The 18,792-nt window shown below is 41.1% G+C and overlaps 1 protein-coding gene and 1 long non-coding RNA gene across 4 annotated transcripts; one reads left to right on the forward strand and one right to left on the reverse strand.

Moving 5' to 3' along the window:
• Positions 1 to 301: 301 nt before the first annotated feature.
• On the reverse strand, positions 302 to 15,946 carry TTC14 (tetratricopeptide repeat domain 14). 3 transcript variants are annotated; one of them, XM_083442096.1, is made up of 12 exons: positions 15,682 to 15,936; positions 12,317 to 12,441; positions 11,020 to 11,219; positions 9,913 to 9,997; positions 9,662 to 9,791; positions 8,684 to 8,836; positions 6,736 to 6,807; positions 5,982 to 6,101; positions 5,757 to 5,879; positions 4,893 to 5,010; positions 3,224 to 3,333; positions 302 to 1,598 (listed from the first exon to the last, which is right to left on the reverse strand). In XM_083442096.1, exons 1-12 carry the CDS (start codon positions 15,825 to 15,827, stop codon positions 695 to 697), a joined length of 2,286 nt encoding a protein of 761 aa, XP_083298222.1. In that variant the 5' UTR covers positions 15,828 to 15,936; the 3' UTR covers positions 302 to 694. The 3 variants fall into 3 exon arrangements, 2 of the variants coding, with proteins under 2 accessions (XP_083298222.1, XP_083298223.1); XR_014511728.1 differs by lacking the exon at positions 302 to 1,598 and having other exon boundaries at positions 3,273 to 3,333; positions 3,790 to 5,010; positions 15,682 to 15,946; XM_083442097.1 differs by having other exon boundaries at positions 302 to 5,010; positions 15,682 to 15,946.
• Positions 15,947 to 16,138: 192 nt separating this feature from the next.
• LOC310678527 lies at positions 16,139 to 18,145 on the forward strand. Its single transcript, XR_014511816.1, has 2 exons — positions 16,139 to 16,710; positions 17,746 to 18,145. It is a non-coding gene; the product is annotated as an uncharacterized lncRNA (long non-coding RNA).
• The last annotated feature ends 647 nt before the right edge of the window (positions 18,146 to 18,792 follow it).

The following is an 18,792-nucleotide window of genomic DNA, read 5'->3' on the forward strand; positions in this document are numbered from 1 at the left end:
GCCTAAGAAGACTGGCTTTAATGTTTCACATGTCTTCAGGTTTTTTTAAAGATTCTGTAGCTTTAACTAATGGTAATCTTTAGAAAACAATATCAAACTGTGCTCCCCTGCCCTACCCGTCTCAATAAACTTCCTCTATTCATGACTCAGCTTAAGTAGCATCTTTCACTTAAAGATTCTGAGAGCGTTGGGGAAGTTTTCCTAAGTCTTCTTGCTTAAGAGGCCCCCTCTTGGCCCACCCCCAAAAATGATTCAAGTGAAAAAGCCACTGGATGATCCACAGACATTAAAGAAAACCAAGGAAGTTTTATAAAAAATTTAATGGCAAGACAGGCTATTTACACACTCATGGCACATTTTTGTTTTTATTAACAATACAAAGTTAACAGTCATTGATGCCTTGGAAATATTCCTTCTGTAAAGTGCAATTTAGATGCCAATTAAGCACAGGTGGCAGTCTTAATAGTAGTAAAGTTTCTCAGCCAATCACGCTATCACATATGAATATCCAAAACAGCAAAAGAATATTTTTTTTTTAAAAAGATATGATGTAACTCTTGCATATTCGCCATTCCCTAAATCAATATCAAGTAGAGGGAACAGAAATACACCCCCCCCCATTTTTCCCCATTAAGAGTACAGACTCATCAAGTGATTAGAAGCTGAACTATACTTGCACCTTTTTTTAAAAAAATCACTGGTTTTTCTGTTTACTTCCCTTTTCTCGCTCAAATTCAGCAATCTGATTAAATATGTTGACCAAATTCTGAGGCAGTTGTTTCTTAGCACCAGTTCCAGACTGTCCTTTACCATTGAGTGTTGCTTCTTCATCTCGCTCCTTGGCTTTTGTGGTTTCCCTTTCCCTGCTCTTGGGTTCTCTCTCACCTTTAATCCACGCCAATTCAGGTCTGTTGTCAGCACTGTACCTACTAGGCTCATTTATCCATGGGCTAGTATATCGGTTGTAGTGTTCAACTGATTTTGTTGAGTAATCGGACCCTGTTGGAGATGTGGAGTACTTTGTCTGGCTTGGGCTGTGCTTCTGATAATGCTCCTTCTTTGATTCTTTTTCTAATTTTCCTGAATATCTCATCTTGTTCCTGTCATCAGACTTTCTACGATACGAACCTGTACTATGCCTCCTATCAGAAGAAACTCTATCTAACTTACCCTGTTTTTCAGTTGTGTTACTATTTGCCTGAGTCTTGGAACTGCTGTAGGACTCTCTGGAATCTTCAGACCTACCTCCATAAATATCTTCAGCAGCAGAAGTCCTTGATAGAGAGTGGTCTCTCTCTCTTACCTCAGTCTTTTGATAGATTAACCTGTCCTGTCTCTCCAGCAGTTTCTCCATTTCATGCTTTTGATTAAGGAAAGAAGCAGAGGTATTGGCTGGAGGAGAGTAGCAGTCATCTTTCCTACTCTGATGTAAGAAACTCCTAGATGTGTGCTTTTTAGAGCTGCGTGAGGACTCGGACCTGTTCCGATTCCTTTTCTTACGCTTTTTGTTATCGGAAGAGGAAGAGGAGGAGGCAGATTCATCTGATGAAGAACTGCAGGAGGAGGAGGAAGTTGACCTTTTCTTTTTCTTCTTCAACCTAAAAGTTTTAATTAACCATGAGGTAATGCCGTTAGCATTAAAAATGCAGTATTTTTTGGCAAATATTTCCTACTTAGCTGTTGAACTATATACATTTTATGGTTTAAAAATTTCCTGGTAGTCAGGTTCAGAAGCTTGACTATTACTCATCTCATCAAGGTGACCAAAATTACCCACCAAGTAGCAACACTAAAACAGGCATCACCAACCTGCGGCCCTCCAGATGTTTTGGCCTACAACTCTCATGATCCCTAGCTAACAGGACCAGTGGTCAGGGATGATGGGAATTGTAGTCCAAAACATCTGGAGGGCCGAAGGTTGGGGATGCCTGCACTAAAATGTAAAACAGTATTTGAAGACCATGCAGCTGCTGTAGGAATTGCTTTACCCTCCCTTAAAAAATAAAAATAAACAGTGGATTAAGTTCAGTTGATAGAGTGTGTCTGATTTTGCTTACCAACACTCATTAGATACCATATACACTTCCTTTCTTGCCTTGCCTTATGTTCCCCCTTCCTCAAAACTAATATTTTTCCAATAAAGTTTTGCCTCAACCCCTTAATCTTTAAGCTCTGATATGTGAAACTCTATTTCCTCACATTCATCTCATACTATTTTTGTCACTTCCCCTTCTCTTTTCTGCTTTCTTCACCTGGGTCGCAATATAGACTGTAACCTTACAAGAGTATTGAGCTATGTTTATTCTAAAGTACTATATACAGTTATGGTACTGTATAAACAATTTTGGCAGTTATTCAGCTTTACCTATGAAAGACTAAATTGAGTGATTCAATACTGGTGCCTAAAGATTTGAAATGGGGAAAGGTATGTTTTGCTTCTTCACATGAGTGTAATGACTGCACAGGTTACTTCTGTTTAATTTCTGTCAGGTTCCCAAGGATTGTATGCTCCAGGAAACAAAAGGTTGCATATGGTGAATGGTACAAAAAGAGGAGTAAGGCCAAAGGAATTTTCTTTCCATTGTCTTATATATATTATCCTGTATCATCAATGCAAAAGAGTACAAGACTTGCTTATAACCAGATATTTTGTATATAACAAGAGGTCACATTTTCCCCACCCTCTGTCGTTAAGATTCCTTAATGTCCATGTTCATGTCACAGTAAGCCATAATGGGTTACCATGCGTGAATGACTTGCACTCACTTAGCTGCTCCCCAATACCACTAGAAGGAAACAAATGACCCCAGATTTCATGGTTTGTTTCATTCCATACAAGCCACTGTAAGTCCAGGCTTGTTCATAGTGTACTGATTGCTGTAACCCTACAATGCAGTCTGACTAGATGGCTAAATACCTGGTTAAGAGCAACCCATTCTGTTCTCTTATGAAATGTGAATTAAATAATGCTTAGGGCATTCAAAACCATGCCTCAGAGTTCAGCTGTCATTACAAAGGAACTTGGTGCTTTAATCTTCCTCATTTATTCCCTAAGACTTTAAAAAAAGAAATAACTCTTGTGAAGGTTCTCATTAGCTTTTTTCACTAGAAGGAAGACACACACACACACGTCACAAAATCAGCTCACCAATAACCAGGAATGCCTCACTATACTTACAGTACCAACAAGGCTCTATAGAAGGTTGAATATAATGGAGGTTACCTTTTTTCTTCTTTTAAAAGCTTACGCAGTTTTTCTGCACTTGTTTCTATTTTCTTCTCTTTTTGTCTCTCTTCTTTTGCAGCTTGTTTCTCTCTCATTTCCAGAGATTTCTTTTTTGAATCCCAACATTGAAAATATTCCATTAACAAGCCAGTGTTGACCCAAGGTTCCCCCCCCCCCAAATTCCACCCAATATTCACACAGTTTACACCAACCCCAAGGTATCAGATCCAAAAAGAAAGGTATTCAAGGCAAAATAATTGTGTTCAAATGGGATGTTAAGCATTGAGATGAGCAGGTATGGCATTAAGGGCCATATTTGCAGTTTAAAACCCATACATTAAAAGAGAATAATAATAAAAGGACCAAGATGGGAATTAGCATCCATTGCCCAATACAATGACATTCGTAATTCAGAAGGCATAAATGGAAAAATAGCAACGTGGTCGGCCATACAGAATTAACCAAATACAGAGGCATCAAGGAAATAATCATTATTTGGATTTTTGCGTAAAACGTGATCCAAATTAAAACATAATTGGAAGAGGCCATGTATGAATACAAACCATATGGCAACCGTATCACAGCCCAGTTTGATGCATGGTTTACACACGTAATCATATTCCAATGGGTTGTTGATGAGCAGCACCAGAGGTCAGACACAGCAGCAACAGTTCCAGTTCAGAGGAAAATGCATTGAAGAAAAACATATCATCAGTATTACAGGAGGGCAACTGTTAAGTCTCAGCAGTAACTGAAGTCAACTTTGCATGTGCTTGTTTAGATTTCCCCCCTCACTGTCGGATGCTCCCCACCAAGGGGAGAGAGGTGCATATACGAAGGGGGACACAGAGTCTATTTTTACCAAGCTTCCATTTACAGGCTGCTTTTTGCTGGCATGTTATGTGGAAATGTCTCGGTAAAAATAGACATGGCATCCCGCTTTGCATGTATTCTTCTCTGCATGACGGAGGAGAGGCAGCGTGTAGCGGGGAAAAGCCCAATACTGGCACGTACAAAGTGACCCTCAATGTGTTTCAAACATGCACGCTATAAATAAATCTCATCTGGAAAACTTTTATTACCAAACTTTGAGGGCATGCTAACTAATCCTGTAGGTTAAGCATCTTTGAAAATTATATTCAGCTGTAGGTAATCAGCAAGCTCATGGCAGAGCAGGAAAGCTGAATCTAGTTGCTGGATCAATATCCCAAGTTATTGGCACCAGTGCCAAAAGAAAAGGCAACCTTTTCTTTTGCAGGATTTATTTTGGTTCCGCTGGAATCAAGTTCTTGTAAGCCTCCTGTGCCAACATAGCAATCTGATCCCAAGCATACACGTGCTTCAGAAACGTGCTTAATTCCAACAACACTCATTTCCGAATAACTGCTCTGAAAGTTCACTTAACTACTCAATACAGGTAGGTCCTGTTGGCAGAACTAATCTGACTGAGGCATTTTGAATCTAGCTTCAGTGCCATATTTTACCTCTTCACTCAAATCATCCCCCATTCCTGACTTAGCAGCAGTTCAGAAACTCCACACACATCCAGTTTAATAGCTGCGACCATGCTCCCAGTAAATGACCCACGGAAGCTTGCAAGAACAAAAAATAATGCATGCCTCTTGATGCATTTACCTCAGTCAACTAAGAGAAAGTAAAGAATCACCTGCATCTGCTTACGAAGTTTCAACAAGGCATCCTCAGCTTCTTGAAAGGTCTCATCTATGTTTAAAGCCTTCTTGTAGTAACTCTCGGCATTCAACAGCTTATCTTCCTCTTCTAACCTGGCAGATGATTTTATACAACATGTAAAGTATTCTAACTACCACAATTAACCTCAGCTACATTTTTAGAGTGAGATCACTTTATGCTTAAGAAACGCTTTGCAATCAATCCATCAGCATTATAACAATGTGGGAACACGTTCCCATGTACCTCCCGCCATGCAAATGCCATTGGGTTGAACCTGAGCACAGCGAGGCATAACAAATTTCATAGCAGAGGTGATTGTGTGACATGTTACTGCACTAAATAATCAAGAGTCTCCTAGGTGTGGTTTAGTTCAGAAATCCTTAGGAAGAGATGGCAGTGAAATGACAGTTCTGCTAACTGAATCCAGCATTTTGCATGATAAAAAGAAGTTACATTTAAAACAAAGGTTAGGATGCAAGATGCAGCAGATGCCCACAACTATATAGTAGGAAGGACAGCAATGAAAAAAGTAGATGCCAAGGTATGGTGGGATGGGTATGATTGGAACTGGGTTTTCCTGGCAAACCACATAGTGACATTAGCAAAAGGAGCCTGTGCCTCAATCCCAGCCCTCTAAAATAGCAAATTTTGTTGACACAGATAACTTTTCCCACCTCTCCTTTGTCTTTGAGATGGTAATGAATGTGTGTGAGAGTCGGATAAAGCACTGACTTCCCTGAGCATGACAGCTTTGGCTAAGGATCCTGTAAGTACACAGTACTGTGGGGGGAAATGAAAGACGCTTATATGTTTGGCCCAGTTACAAGGCAACACTTACTGTCCTCCCCGTTCAACAAGTGTTTGGCAAAGGTATTTCCTGGCATTTCTGTGTGTTGGACAGTTTTCTAGAGCAACCTGAAAATCATCAATTGCTTTATTTAAGCTTCCTTTTGTTGCATACCTAGAAGGGGGGGAAAAACCTTGTTAAGTACAAATGTTTTAAATTTGCTCATAAAATTATTTAAAATTCTGCATTCCAGCTACAAATCAGACAGACACTTACAGAGCTCCACGGGCTACTAAGGCTTCAACATTTTGCACATCTATTTCCAGCGCCTTGTTGTATTCATTCATAGCATCCACATGGCGGCCTTCTTTGAAATAATCCACACCAATCTTGACACTAAAAAAAAAAAAATGGCATTATGAATATTATGGTTTCTATATGCAAATCAATAATTGGGTAATTTGCTGCAGTAGTTCAAACCTGATAAGCTGTGAAGGCTAGTGACATTCCTAATTTTCTTTAGCTCCTAAATCTGCCTAATGCACTTTTTCTCATTATCATTGCAGATTTTCTCCAAATTCCATAAAAATCAGTTTTAAAATGCAGTGGAGTTTCCTCAAGTTACATGAAGATAAGGACAGAATTCTTCGGGGACTAACCTTATCTCTCATCGATCCTCCATGGGGAACAAAGTAACATTTAGCACTTTTATCCACATGTAGACAATCAGCACATGCAATGATAGGAAAGCTCACTCCAGTCTTGTGAGCCAGAAGTGCATGATCCAGAAATATGGCTAAATGGGAAAACTAGTTAAGTATCATCACACTTAATTTTTTTTTAAGTGCTTCCTTAAATATCTACATTCTCACTTTACAAGCACCTCAGCATGGTTCCCAATCATCAACCAGAGGAACTTGACAAAAAGCTAATGTCCACTTCAAGCAAATATCACGATCCTGGGAGGAAAATGATAGTTCTTTCCAATCTTACATAAAACATCTGCCTATCAATATGAAGAAGTGCATACCATTTTAAGGCCCAGGAGGCTGATTGTTTTTTCCTCAAAGCAATGGCAAAATCTTCTTCGTTGAAATTTTTACTAGGGGAGAAAAATAAATTGAGGAACATTTAAATCACAGACGCGTAAGAGCTGGAAGGTACCTCCCAGGCCTTTACAGCCCCACTCATTTTTAATTGGCATCATAGAAATATAGAGTTGGCAGGGACCCCGAGAGTTATCTAGTCCAACCCCCTGCAATGCAGGAATCCCAACTAGATCATACATGACAGGGGCCATCCAACTTTTGCTACAAAACCTCCAAGGAAGGAGAGTCCACCACCTCTTGTGGGAATCTGTCCCACAAGCTCTGTCAGACAGTTCTTCCTTTCTTGCAACCTGAATCGACAACACCCTTCTTAAAATCAGTAATCTTTACATGGAAGACTCAAAGCTAAGTTTTGGCTCCTGAGATGTCCCCATTAATTCCTTCTTTACATCACCCTGCCTTTAGGCAGAAAGGTAAGTATCAGAAATATAAAGTGTGGTAGGCGAAACAGAGGTATTTACAGGATATGGGACCTACTGCTCAAAAGTAAACTGGTCACTAAAGGAGGGCTAAAGGAAAATCTAAAAAACCGGCACCGTAACTGGCTCCAGCTGCTGCAGTCTTGTTTGTCCGCAAAACATTTAGAATGAAAAGCAAAAGGACTGATTTTAATTGATATGTACCAAGTCTCACTGCTTCACTGATTTAGTTATGCTTGTGGAATATTATATGGGAAATGCAAAAATGTTAACGTTTAGTATGTGAGGCCAAAATAGGCAAAGGAGGACCTTGCCACTAAAAATGTCTTTATCTTGCCTTCAGTAAGTTTCTCTGAAGGTCGTCCTTAGGTGGCATTTGACTTTGATTCACTTAGCAAAAATCAATAAATCCTTATCCTCTCTCTGCTGGAGGGGCTGTGGTAATTCTGGATCCCATTTCCATGTTTTGTGGGAATGCAAAATTGCTCACATATTCTGGACCACAGTTTCTGATATTATTTCTAAGATTATTTCCAAATCTGGCTTTAGCTCGGCTTTCACTAAAAATGGATTCTGACCTCACTATCTGACACAAAGATTTAGGGTTCTTTTTATTGACAGCCGCACACTTGGTGATAGCACGCTTTTGGAAATCTAAGGTTCAGCAACATATGGGAGATGGCTATCTCAGAGCAACTACTCAGGCACAGAAAGGTAGCAAAAGGTACTGCCAAGAGATACATTTATTGAAACTTTTGTCTCCTTTCCTTTTGTATGTAAGGGCATCCCACCGACTACCCAGATTTGTCCACGGAGAGGCTATATTAACCATTAATGTATTAAGAGTATGTTTGAGATTATACTACACAATTAACGTAATTTTAAGTGGATATAGTATTACGTAACTAGACTTGTACCCAATTCTTATTACAGTTTTGTTATTTTGGAAAATAAAAATTTTATTTCAATTTTATGCTGTAAGCTGCCCAGAGTGGCTGGGGAAACTAGCCAGATGGGCAGGGTATAGTGACGATGATGAGGTTGTATGGTGGAGGGAGGTGATGTACGTGGTTTTCCACCTCTTCATTTAATTCCCACAATAACCCTGTGAGGTAGGTTAGGCTTTATGGCCGAGGGGGAATTTAAACCCTGGTCTCCCAAGTCCTTTAGTCACTAACCCACACTAGGTGGCTGAATTAGTTTAAATCTGGTTGTGGATCAGAACGTTAACCTGTTGCCCAATATAAACTATTTGCTTTGTTTGTTGAGGAAGTTTAATAATGATTTAATTGCAAATGGAAAAAGAGCTTTTCCTGCACTCTTTTTTTGTTTTTTTAAAAAAGTAATGGAAGTTTCACTTTAGTGAGCAATCTCAAAATAAAGTAAACCTGGAAGCTGCCCAAGGTTTAAAAGAACTGCAGTACTTTCTGTGAAGAGGTGCCTTATATACCTTTGTAGTCCTCTCATTAAGGATGGTGGGCTGGATTCATTCAATCCTAGTTTTCCTACCAGAAACTCAACTACAGCTGGATTGGCAAAGCCCAAGGAATGATGTAAAACTTTATCATATGTTTCCAAACTGCTGGCTATTTCAACACTTTTCCTGGGGAAAGAAAAAGAGAGGTAGCGATTATGAACATTCTGTCACTTCCTTAAGGGCTACTGGCACAATCACAAAATAGTTACTTTGTGAGGAGTCGCTAGTCATAAGATGTTCGTAGCACTTCCGGCTCTGTGCCTCCATTTGTTTTCTGAGAGGAATAAACACAACTTCTCTGTCTCCACTGACTGGATAGGACAGCCTGCCTCAATCTAGCATTTAGATACTGAATGTAAAATGTTTCTCCTCTTCACAATGAAGTGAATGTAAAACTCATTAATGGGCTAGAAACAACTGCATGTATCTAAGAAGTCACTGCATGAAGCATGAGACTTGGAATGCGCCACATTAAATATTTTGCCAGCTGCTTCTGAACTTGTGTGTACGCCATCCCCAACTCCTATTGCAAGGTCAAGGAAAACCTTAGAAACTTTTGCTTTTAGATAACCATGGGTTCCTGTTGTCTGACTGGTAATAATGGTCAGTTACACAGGCCAGCTTCAAGCCACTGGTTATGAAGCTGGCTTATTTAAATTAATGATAGTGACGGCTATAGTTCCTAGTTTAGACAAAAGGGCAAAGTGTCATTAACTAAAAGGAAATGAAAGCTTCAGAAATCCTCCCTCTAGACTCACAGGAGGAGCAGAGGGAAAGGGACGAAGTGTGCAAGCCCAGAAGACTAGGATGACTTATGTAGTGTGAAACTATGGTTGAGCATTATGTTCAAATGTGGCTAAATATTTTATTCTATTAAGGAAAGCCCAGTATGTGCCAAAGAGTTTATTGAACCACTAAAGAAAGAAGATGCAGTATATTACTGTTTTGTACCTGTAGTGCAGAGGCAGATCTTCTGAGCTGATTACTCCTAATTTGGTACTTGCTAGACTGGGTGATAGAGCAGAGCTGTGCAGTGATACTGTGAGCTTTTCATGGTAGCGATCAATATCCTTGATTGCAGCTATTAAAACACAAAAAGGCTTGATTTAAGCAGCAGAATATCCTGTCAACATATCCTGAAAATAAATATGAAGGGGGAACCTAGTTGTGAGGCAGTCGGAGGCTAAGTCAAATTAACTTGCCTTGGATAAGGTCACCTGTTTGATAGTATGATAAAGGGTCACCGTGGCTGCTCTGGGAAGGCACATCCCTCAATGGACAAAGAGCCTGAAATAGAAACCAAATGACCAAAAACTTTAGCATCCTTTACCAGGCCAGTAAATGTTCTTGCTGGGGCAAGGGGCACACATATAACTTGTATAAATGAATTCTTAGGCCAGCTATATTCACTGCAGGGAGGGGTTCACTTAGGAGAAACCATGTTGGTCTGAACTTGCTGTAATGGCAACACGGAAGATTCAGTCCTGCTGACATTTTCGCTCCAAATCACAAGGGGAGGGAACAATATGCGCAAGGGAAAACATGGTAAGAGAGGTGGATTTGTGTTTTCTTCCTATTTTTGCAGTGGTCACCAGCGCGGCTGTTGCTGGTCCAGCCCCGTAATTCTCCCAGTGTCCCACATAGGTTAGGAATTGCTGTAAAGCTGAGAAGCTCCCAGTAAGATAAGAATGTGATCTGACAGAGAGCCTTATAGTAAGGCAGTGAACATGAAATCATCTGCAGATCCTTCTTTTTATGTTTACAGGGTCTCATGAAAATCTTTGGCCTCTGCTCCAGACAAAGAGGCGCTTCTCCAAGCATAAATGCTTCTTGCACATTTCCCAGTAAGATACATGCAACTTACACTTTTGCATAACACCCTTGAGCACAGAAAAAGGAAGCAGAATTCATTTGAAAACAAATTCTAATCAGCTTTTGCAAAGCAAAATGCATAAATGCTTGCAAGAATGTCATTTTGAGATGTCTCCCGTTTTAAAGAGCCGCACAAATGCTATCAAAACTGCAACAGAGTTCACTTGAAGGCTTTTATGTCCTCAAAATAACCTTTAAACAGAAAAAGAATGAGAAATGTTTTGCTGAGGTAGCGAAACATCTTCTAGCTCACCACTTTTCAAGGCCACACTACAGTAAAAGCTTTAAACAATTGACTGTCCCACAGCACACATTTACTTTTCCTGAGCAAGCAGCTCCCAATTTGTTGTACAAAAAGCTAACACAAAACAAAATGATCCATCAGAAATTGTCTCCAGCGCAAGAATTCACATGTCAATAGTTATCATCGGACTTACAGTGATCTCTAGATCTGCTATCTCTCGAGTGACGCCACTTCGAAGGCAGAACAGCACCATGAAAAAACCAAATTCACGAATGGAACTAATCCTTCCAATCACTATGTCCCCACGCTCAATATCACGGAAAAACAGCTCTCTCCTCTCTGCACTGGGAACATCCATGAACTGCTCCAAAGGTGGCATAGTAGCATAATAATCTTCAATTGGGATAAAAAGAGTCATGTTGAAATAAAATATTATATAAACAGTTTTAAAAATATGATTATTATCCACTGTATCACATAAAAACATTTTAAATAAAAAACTGCCACCTTACAGTGTAACCTTTCATATGCCTACTTCAATGGGGCTAAAACTCACAGGTAAGTGGGTTTAAGATTTCACTCTTACAGAACAATCCTAAAAATGCCTACTTAGAAGGAAGTTCGAGTGAATTCAGAGGGGCTCACTCCCAGGCAATTGGGGTTAGGATTGTAGCCATAGCTTCTTACAGCTATTCACAATTTTGACACACAAGCCACTTAGAACACTCCTCCCCTGGCCCAAATTAGTATTTAAAGAGCTTGTCTACTTGTACCGGAGCTGGGACTTGACCCCAAAGACAAGAGATCCCAGTTCTGGTGCATATATTAAAATCACATTTATTACATAGCGGGACAGAGCACAGAATAACAGAGAAAATACTAATACAACTATTTCCCCACTGAAAATTGGTGTCTGAAAACATCTGTAGTTTTTAATTCAGAATATCCACTTTCAAGCTTCACAAACTTCAGAAAATGGAAAATCTACCCACACTGGAAACCAAGTCCACCTGTTAGTATGTTTCTTGATGATATATTCATATATTTAAACATTTATTGATTTGTTTTACTTGATATAGGAATCCTAGGCAAGTGAGAAACAACAGACATCAAATGATGTGTTGTGCAAAGGCTTTGGCTCTATGAAGCTCTTCTGTATTCTACCACATTTGCTAATACTATTCCAACTACATCTGAAAAATGTTGCTTAACATATTACTGTTGACTGGAATACTAACAATGCTTGAACTCAAAATCAAGAAGTAATGTGAATGGATTATAACAGTACTGTTTTCAAAAACTGCTTTAATAAATATTTCACTTCTAATACTTAAAAGAGCAAAATATTTCTTATGAAGGTTTTCCTCAATTTTTCTAGACCATGGGGTGAGAGAAGAAAGAAAAAAACATTAAGGAGATGAACTTATCAGCACGTACCACTAATCACAATATGACTTACAACTTTTGCCTTGTCTTAGTAGAAATCTTACCTTCATTCTCTTCATTTGCTTCTGTTGCTGTTGGCACATTTGTTTTCCAAGCATGAGAAAAAAGGAGATCAGCTTTTTTTGCAATGAAATGCTGTATCTCAATATTTTCAAGTCCTCTCTCTTTCCTGAAACAGCAAAGAAAAGAGATTAGCACCTCCTAAATCAGGGCCCACCAATCTGGGGTGACACCTCCCATGCTGCCCACAGAAGGGTCTCTTTACATCAATAAAGGTAAAGGTACCTCTGACTGTTAGGTCCAGACGCTCTGACTGTTAGGTTGCGGCGCTCATCTCGCTCTATAGGTCGAGGGAGCTGGCGTTTGTCTGCAGACAGCTTCCGGGTCATGTGGTCAGCATGACTAAGCCGCTTCTGGAGAACCAGAGCGGCGCATGGAAACGCCGTTTATCTTCCCGCCAGAGCGGTACCTATTTATCTACTTGCACTTGTCGTGCTTTCGAACTGCTAGGTGGGCAGGAGCTGGGACTGAAGAACGGAGCTCACCCCGTCACGGGTATTCAAACCGCCAACCTTCTGATTGGCAAGCCCTAGGCTCTGTGGTTTAGACCACAGCGCCACCCGCATCCCTTCTTTACATAGACCTGAGTAAATGCTCCCTCAAAAAGCCACTCTCCAGGAGCCTTCATAAGGGAGCAATTTGCAGAGAAAGAACTGAGGAGAGAGAGACCCTGTACTGGACAGAGGGGGTGGTGTGTTTCACCCCACCTCCAGGCTGAGGAACCTTCAGAAGGGAGTTGCTGCCACGGGCATTATGTGTATTTTAATGAGCTGAATAGAGTAAAAGATTATGAGTCGTGGGTGTGTGGAGGGAGTGTGCATGAACTTGACAGTGCTTAGTTTATTTTATGGCTGCTATTTTGTTAATGTTGTCAATATTGTTTTACAGATTATAAATGCTGTATTGATTTTTTTAAGCATACAATGTGACTTTTGCTTTAACTGTGATGTTTAACTTATTTTTTAGTTGTTGTTTTGGTAACAGTGTTTTATAGATTGTAATTGTTTCACTGAAGATTTATTAATTGTTCTGTATGATTTATGCTATACAGGCAGTGACTTTGAGGTGCGTCTGATATATGTGCAACCGCGAAGCACATCACGCCAAACCCAGAAGTGACCCGAAAATGTCACAAAAGGGGGTGGGGAAGGAATGGCGTGTTTGTAGGCTTTTGCAATGGGTGTTCCTATTATACACGATTTCACGTAAGCGTGCACTGCCAAGACATGCAACCCCCACGCAAATCAGTCACTTACTATATTTGTCATGTTCTATTATGTTCTATCATGTTGTTATTATTTACTGCTTGTAAGCTGCTTTGGGATTCATTTGGATGAAAAGCAGCATAGAAATGCAATAAACCAAACCAAACTCTCTGCTTTTACTGCTCAATTCCTGTCTGCACTGACTCAGCCTTTCCTACATGCAGCATGCACCCCTCAAAACGTGCAGGTTTGGAAAGTCAGACCCCCCCCTGCCCCGCTGTGAATGGAGGAAAGGTGCAAAGAGTTTCTCTCTCTGACTGCAAGGTGGTTGATGCAAGTGCTTTTCCCACAGACGAAGCAGGTGATGATAGGGACATATCCACACTCTTTTGTGGTCCTATATATTTTCCCTGCTCTTTCAGATGTCGCAGGCTTGCATTTCCTCAAAATTTCAAAAGGTTCCCTACCCCTGCCCTAAAGGAACACTGTTCCAAATGAGAACTTGTCAACTTGATTACTATAACAGCACTGTAGATAGAAAACACACCATCTCATTCTAGTAAGTCTGCTAGACTTACAACTTTGCTCTTCCAGCTGATGCTTTGTAATTATATGGTTAGGAACATGATTGTCTAATTCTGCCTTGAGCCACTTTTGCATTCAAAACACATTAGCTCTTAGTCAGCTACCCTTTCAGCCTTTAGCATATCATTAAACATATGTTTCTTTCTTGATGCCATTAAACTGAGATCTGTACAGTCCTCAGTATGTTTATTTAGAAGTCCTATCAAATTTAAAGACGCTGCTTCCCTAGTACGTTCTGGAGTCTGACATAGCTGGTTGGTGACTGCCAATGCTGTATATGTACACACACACATATGCTCGTGTGTGTTATTTGTTTATAAAAATATTCCTATGCCACTTTATCATAAGAATATCAAAGCAGCTTACAATAGTATCTATATATAATAAAAGCACATAAAAATTTAAACCAGAGACCATCAGTTAACTGTTATGGAAAGATGTGTTCTTAATTGCCTGCATAAGCTTGGAAGAATATAAGTTTTTCAGCAGTCATTTAAAAGGTTAAATAGATGTCCCTGCTCAACTTCTCATCATTACCACCATCAACATTTTACTTGTATGCCACCTTTCCATAGTTAAAACCATGCTCAAGGTGGCTCAATCTCTATTGACACCAATATTCCACAAGATTGGGCCAATACCTCCAGAGGCTCTGTTTCATGTTAATGTCAAATGACTGTCACCAACTCAGAATAAAACCAGTGTCATTCCTGCAATGATCTTAAGTGATCAAGCTGGGATATGAGGGCACAGCTGGATGGCACATCTAACTGCTGTGCTGGAGGAGGATTGGGGCTTTACATCATACAACACAGAATGACACATTGGGGGAGGGGGAACGGACATGTTTATGTTGTGGAGGGAGGGTACTCCAGTGGCAAATTTCTAGAAAGAAGCTGAGCAATGAAGCAGGTGCATTGATCACAGAGTTCAAATTCCCAGGTAGGGCTGGAGAAGAATCTTGTCTGAAACCCTTCAGTGGCTGCCAGTCAAGAGCCACCCATTTTGAACTAGATGCATCAATAAGCTTGACAGAGAATAGGGCAACTTCCTACAGCTACAGCCTGCTTTCAAACCTTATCCAGCAAAACCTGCTATGATATATTTAGGGGGTATGTATATATGGTGTGTATGTGTATATATATATATATATATATATAATGTTTAATAGGTTATTGTATTTTAGTATTTTGTTGGAAGCCGCCCAGAGTGGCTGGGGAAACCCAGCCAGATGGGCGGGGTATAAATAAATTATTTATTATTATTATTATTATTATAAAAGCACCTGCACATGTTCAGAGGCACTCTTTCATGGGATAATACAGAGCCTCAGGGGCGGGCTGCAAAATAAAAACAAACCCTAGGAGAGCTCAGTCGGCGAGACTCTTCATCTCAGGGTCGCGGGTTCGAATTCCACGCGGGGCAAAAAGGATTCCTGCACTGAAAGGGGGTTGGACTAGATGACGCAACACGCGCCCACCCAGAGGCCCCTCCCCCTCCGCGAGGAGCCCCGCCCCTTTCCCCTCCCCCTCCCCCCAGCCAAGGCAGGGCCCGCTCACCTGGCTGGCGGCAGCGCCTCCAGGCCAGGCCCGCCAGGCGGCAGGAGGCCTCGGAAGTCGGGGTTGTCGTGCTGCTCTGTGCGGAGCAAGGGGAGCAGCGCCGGCCCGTGAAAGCCGAGCGCCTGGCGGAGCAGGTCCCGCTCCATCCCCCGCGCAGTCGGCCCGCCTGCTCCTCCCCCTCACGCAGAACGATCTACGCGACCCGGAAGGGAAACCTTTCCGTAGACTTTCCCTCACGCCCTTCTCCCCGCGCTGAAGCGGCGAATTCGGCGCAGGCGCAGAGGGGAACCCCGCTCGTCAGCATTAAGCTCCAGTCGCGGGGAAGGGGCGGGGAGGCGGAGCTTCGCGAGGAAAGGGCGGGAAAGGCCGTTGCTTCGCTCTATTTGCCTCACGAAGTGATCACGCCTCAGTAAAAGGCGAAGTGCGTTTCTGTGTAACTTCGCGAGGGGAGAATAAAATGAATTTTTCTTGTCCTTGTGAAGTTTCTTTCTTTCTTTCTTTCTTTCTTTCTTTCTTTCTTTCTTTCTTTCGTGCAGTAGCCTAATGTCATTCAGAGGCGCATGAAATGCGACAGGCGCGCGCATTCTGCACTTTCCAGAAACAATTGAAGACATTTTTAGTCCCCATTGGCTTTCCCAGCTGGGTATGGGAACCATCCTAAGGATGAGAAACCAGAATAGAATAAGATTTTTTTGGGGGGGGGGTAGGTGGAAATTCCTGATCTAAACTCCATTGAGGAGGGGGCCTAAACGGGAGCATGAAAACGGGCCTTTAAAATAGAGTTTTGTTTCATAGCATCCTTTTCGGTGGCTTCAGTTGAGACAGGTCAGTCCATGCTGACTTGGTTCAGGGTGATTTCAGCCTACAGCCCCTTCCTGTCTAGCCACAAATTTGGGGATGCCCTCCTTTCCAGAACTTCAGCCACTTTAAGATTGGGCAGGGCAGATGCTAAATTAGAAATCTCCAGGCTCAGCTGGAGATCTGCTGGTTCCCAACTGCTCATCCTGGTGAATCTATTCTAGCCTTAAGGTTGTGCCCTAAATGGGTCTTTGCCATGAGTGTCTATTCGGATGATATTACTGGTAGTTTTGCTTTTAATGTTTATTTCTTTTTTTGCTATTTTTTATTGTACATCACTTTGAGATGATCACATATAGGTGATTAATAATAATAATAAACATAATAAACAAATAAAATTTATTAAGTAGGGTTTTTTTTTTTGTATATATTGCTGATAACATTTAAATATTGCTGCAAACATTTCTGAGATCATGGTCTCTTTCCAACTAGTGGCTCTTGTCCAGGTTTGTTAATTGTCTTACTTTAAATGATGTGAGGAACCTATGTCCTTTTAAAATGTATTTTTTGGGGTGTGGGGAGTTAGTGGGTTGTTTTTATTTTGATTATGTATTTTGTGGTTTTATATTTTGATTTTATTCTGTGAACCACTCTGAGACCTCTGGGTATAGGGAAGCATATAAATAATAATAATAATAATATTGGTTTGTGTGCTGTACCAGCAGGCGTTGCAACCTTCCAACAGCTTGACCTCATCCCCAAAACGCAAATTCTTCCATTGCCTCCTGAGACTGGTGGATGCCAGGACATGTATAATTAGACTTCGGCACCACCTGAATAATTTTTTTTCAGGCAGATGGTTTGTAAATTTCCTAAATAAACGCATAATCTAGGCAAAATAATAATAATCAGAGAGCTGATAATGAGATAATGGGTTTCATCCAAAGCTCTGTGAGCAGCATCCTATTTGCACAAGGGGACTTCCTTTTCTTTGAATCTGCCCCAGAGGGTCCCTGCTGGTGGGGGCCGAAGGAGAGAGGTTGGGGACATTGCCTTGCACAAGTGGGAAGCCTGTCGTGCAAGTGAAACGGCAGTGTCGGATGCGACCTGATAGATATCACAACGATTTTTGAGAAGCAGGATGATGGGTCTAGGAAAAAACACTTCCATGCTTCTCCCATTAACGGAGTTATCTGTAGGATCAAAAGCCCCCTTTGTAAGCACAAATAACCCATTTGAATTCTACCCACTGTCTTGTATCCACAGCCATGGAAGCATTAGAACAGATCGGCTTGTTTCCTGCAAAAGCACCCACACCTGCCCACTATCTCAGTCAGACCACAGAACTTCCATCTCAACTAGTGAGGCAAGATTTCTGGAGGAAAATGGAAGATTTAGCTTGGCGCTGTCCAACTGTTGCTGGTGCTGCCTGTTATCCCAGCCACCGAGGGCACTGTGTTTATTCTGCCTTGTGGAGGCTACGGAAAGAATCTCAAAAAGCACTGAATTTAGTTTGCAGTCAAGCCACTGAAAAAAGAAACACATTGATAACTGGCAGGGCATTTTTATTTAAGAAAGTGCATTTTTATTTAAGAAAAATGTCATTTGCATTTGTTGTTTGCCTCTTTGTGTTCCTGTGAAGAGTGGGATAAAATGTTCAACATCATACACTTACTAAATTACCAGCCAATATGGAAGTGAGAGCTGGACCATAAAGAAGGCTGATTGCCGAAGAATTGATGCTTTTGAATTATGGTGCTGGAGGAGATTCTTGAGAGTCCCATGGTGGTTGGACAGTGTTCTTGAAGCTACGAACATGAATTTGACCAAACTGCGGGAGGCAGTGGAAGACAGGAGTGCCTGGCGTGCTCTGATCCATGGGATCACGAAGAGTCGGACACAACTAAACAACAACAAAATCTGAATGAGATGCACATGCAAAGATAGAGATATAGACCATCTTTGCAGGATAATTTTGGGCTGGGATGGAAGATTCCCCAAGTGATTTGCACATTCAATGTACTTAAGTAAATTGGTAATCTTCAGCATGAAAGCAATTCCTGTTTGGGTGCCCTTTGTTGGACACATATAAGACTGATGTGCTCTGGTCCATGTGGTCACGAAGAGTCGGACATGACTAAACAACAACAAATGCCAACATCTGACAGCCCAACCTGCTAATTCTGAAAGGCAAACATGGCCTCCAGATTTTATAAAGCTTGATCTTAAATGGATTTTACCAAACCTTACAACCAGAATGGAAACTTTATCTTCCTGCAAGGTTTGGTTTCAGAATAGGATTGAAGCCTAAAA

This window comes from Podarcis tiliguerta, assembly GCF_965153285.1.
Source record: "Podarcis tiliguerta genome assembly, chromosome: 5".
In the NCBI taxonomy this organism is placed as follows: domain Eukaryota; kingdom Metazoa; phylum Chordata; class Lepidosauria; order Squamata; family Lacertidae; genus Podarcis; species Podarcis tiliguerta.

What these genes read in the sequence shown, in the direction of transcription:
- TTC14 (XM_083442096.1), bottom strand. Translation starts at nt 15,827, where the DNA reads ATGGAGCGGGACCTGCTCCGCCAGGCGCTCGGCTTTCACGGGCCGGCG. An exon ending in GAGGCGCTGCCGCCAGCCAG is followed by an intron (nt 12,442 to 15,681) that starts GTGAGCGGGCCC and finishes TTGCTGTTTCAG; the next exon opens with GAAAGAGAGAGGACTTGAAA. An exon ending in CTTTTAAAAGAAGAAAAAAG is followed by an intron (nt 1,599 to 3,223) that starts GTAACCTCCATT and finishes TAAAACTTTTAG; the next exon opens with GTTGAAGAAGAAAAAGAAAA.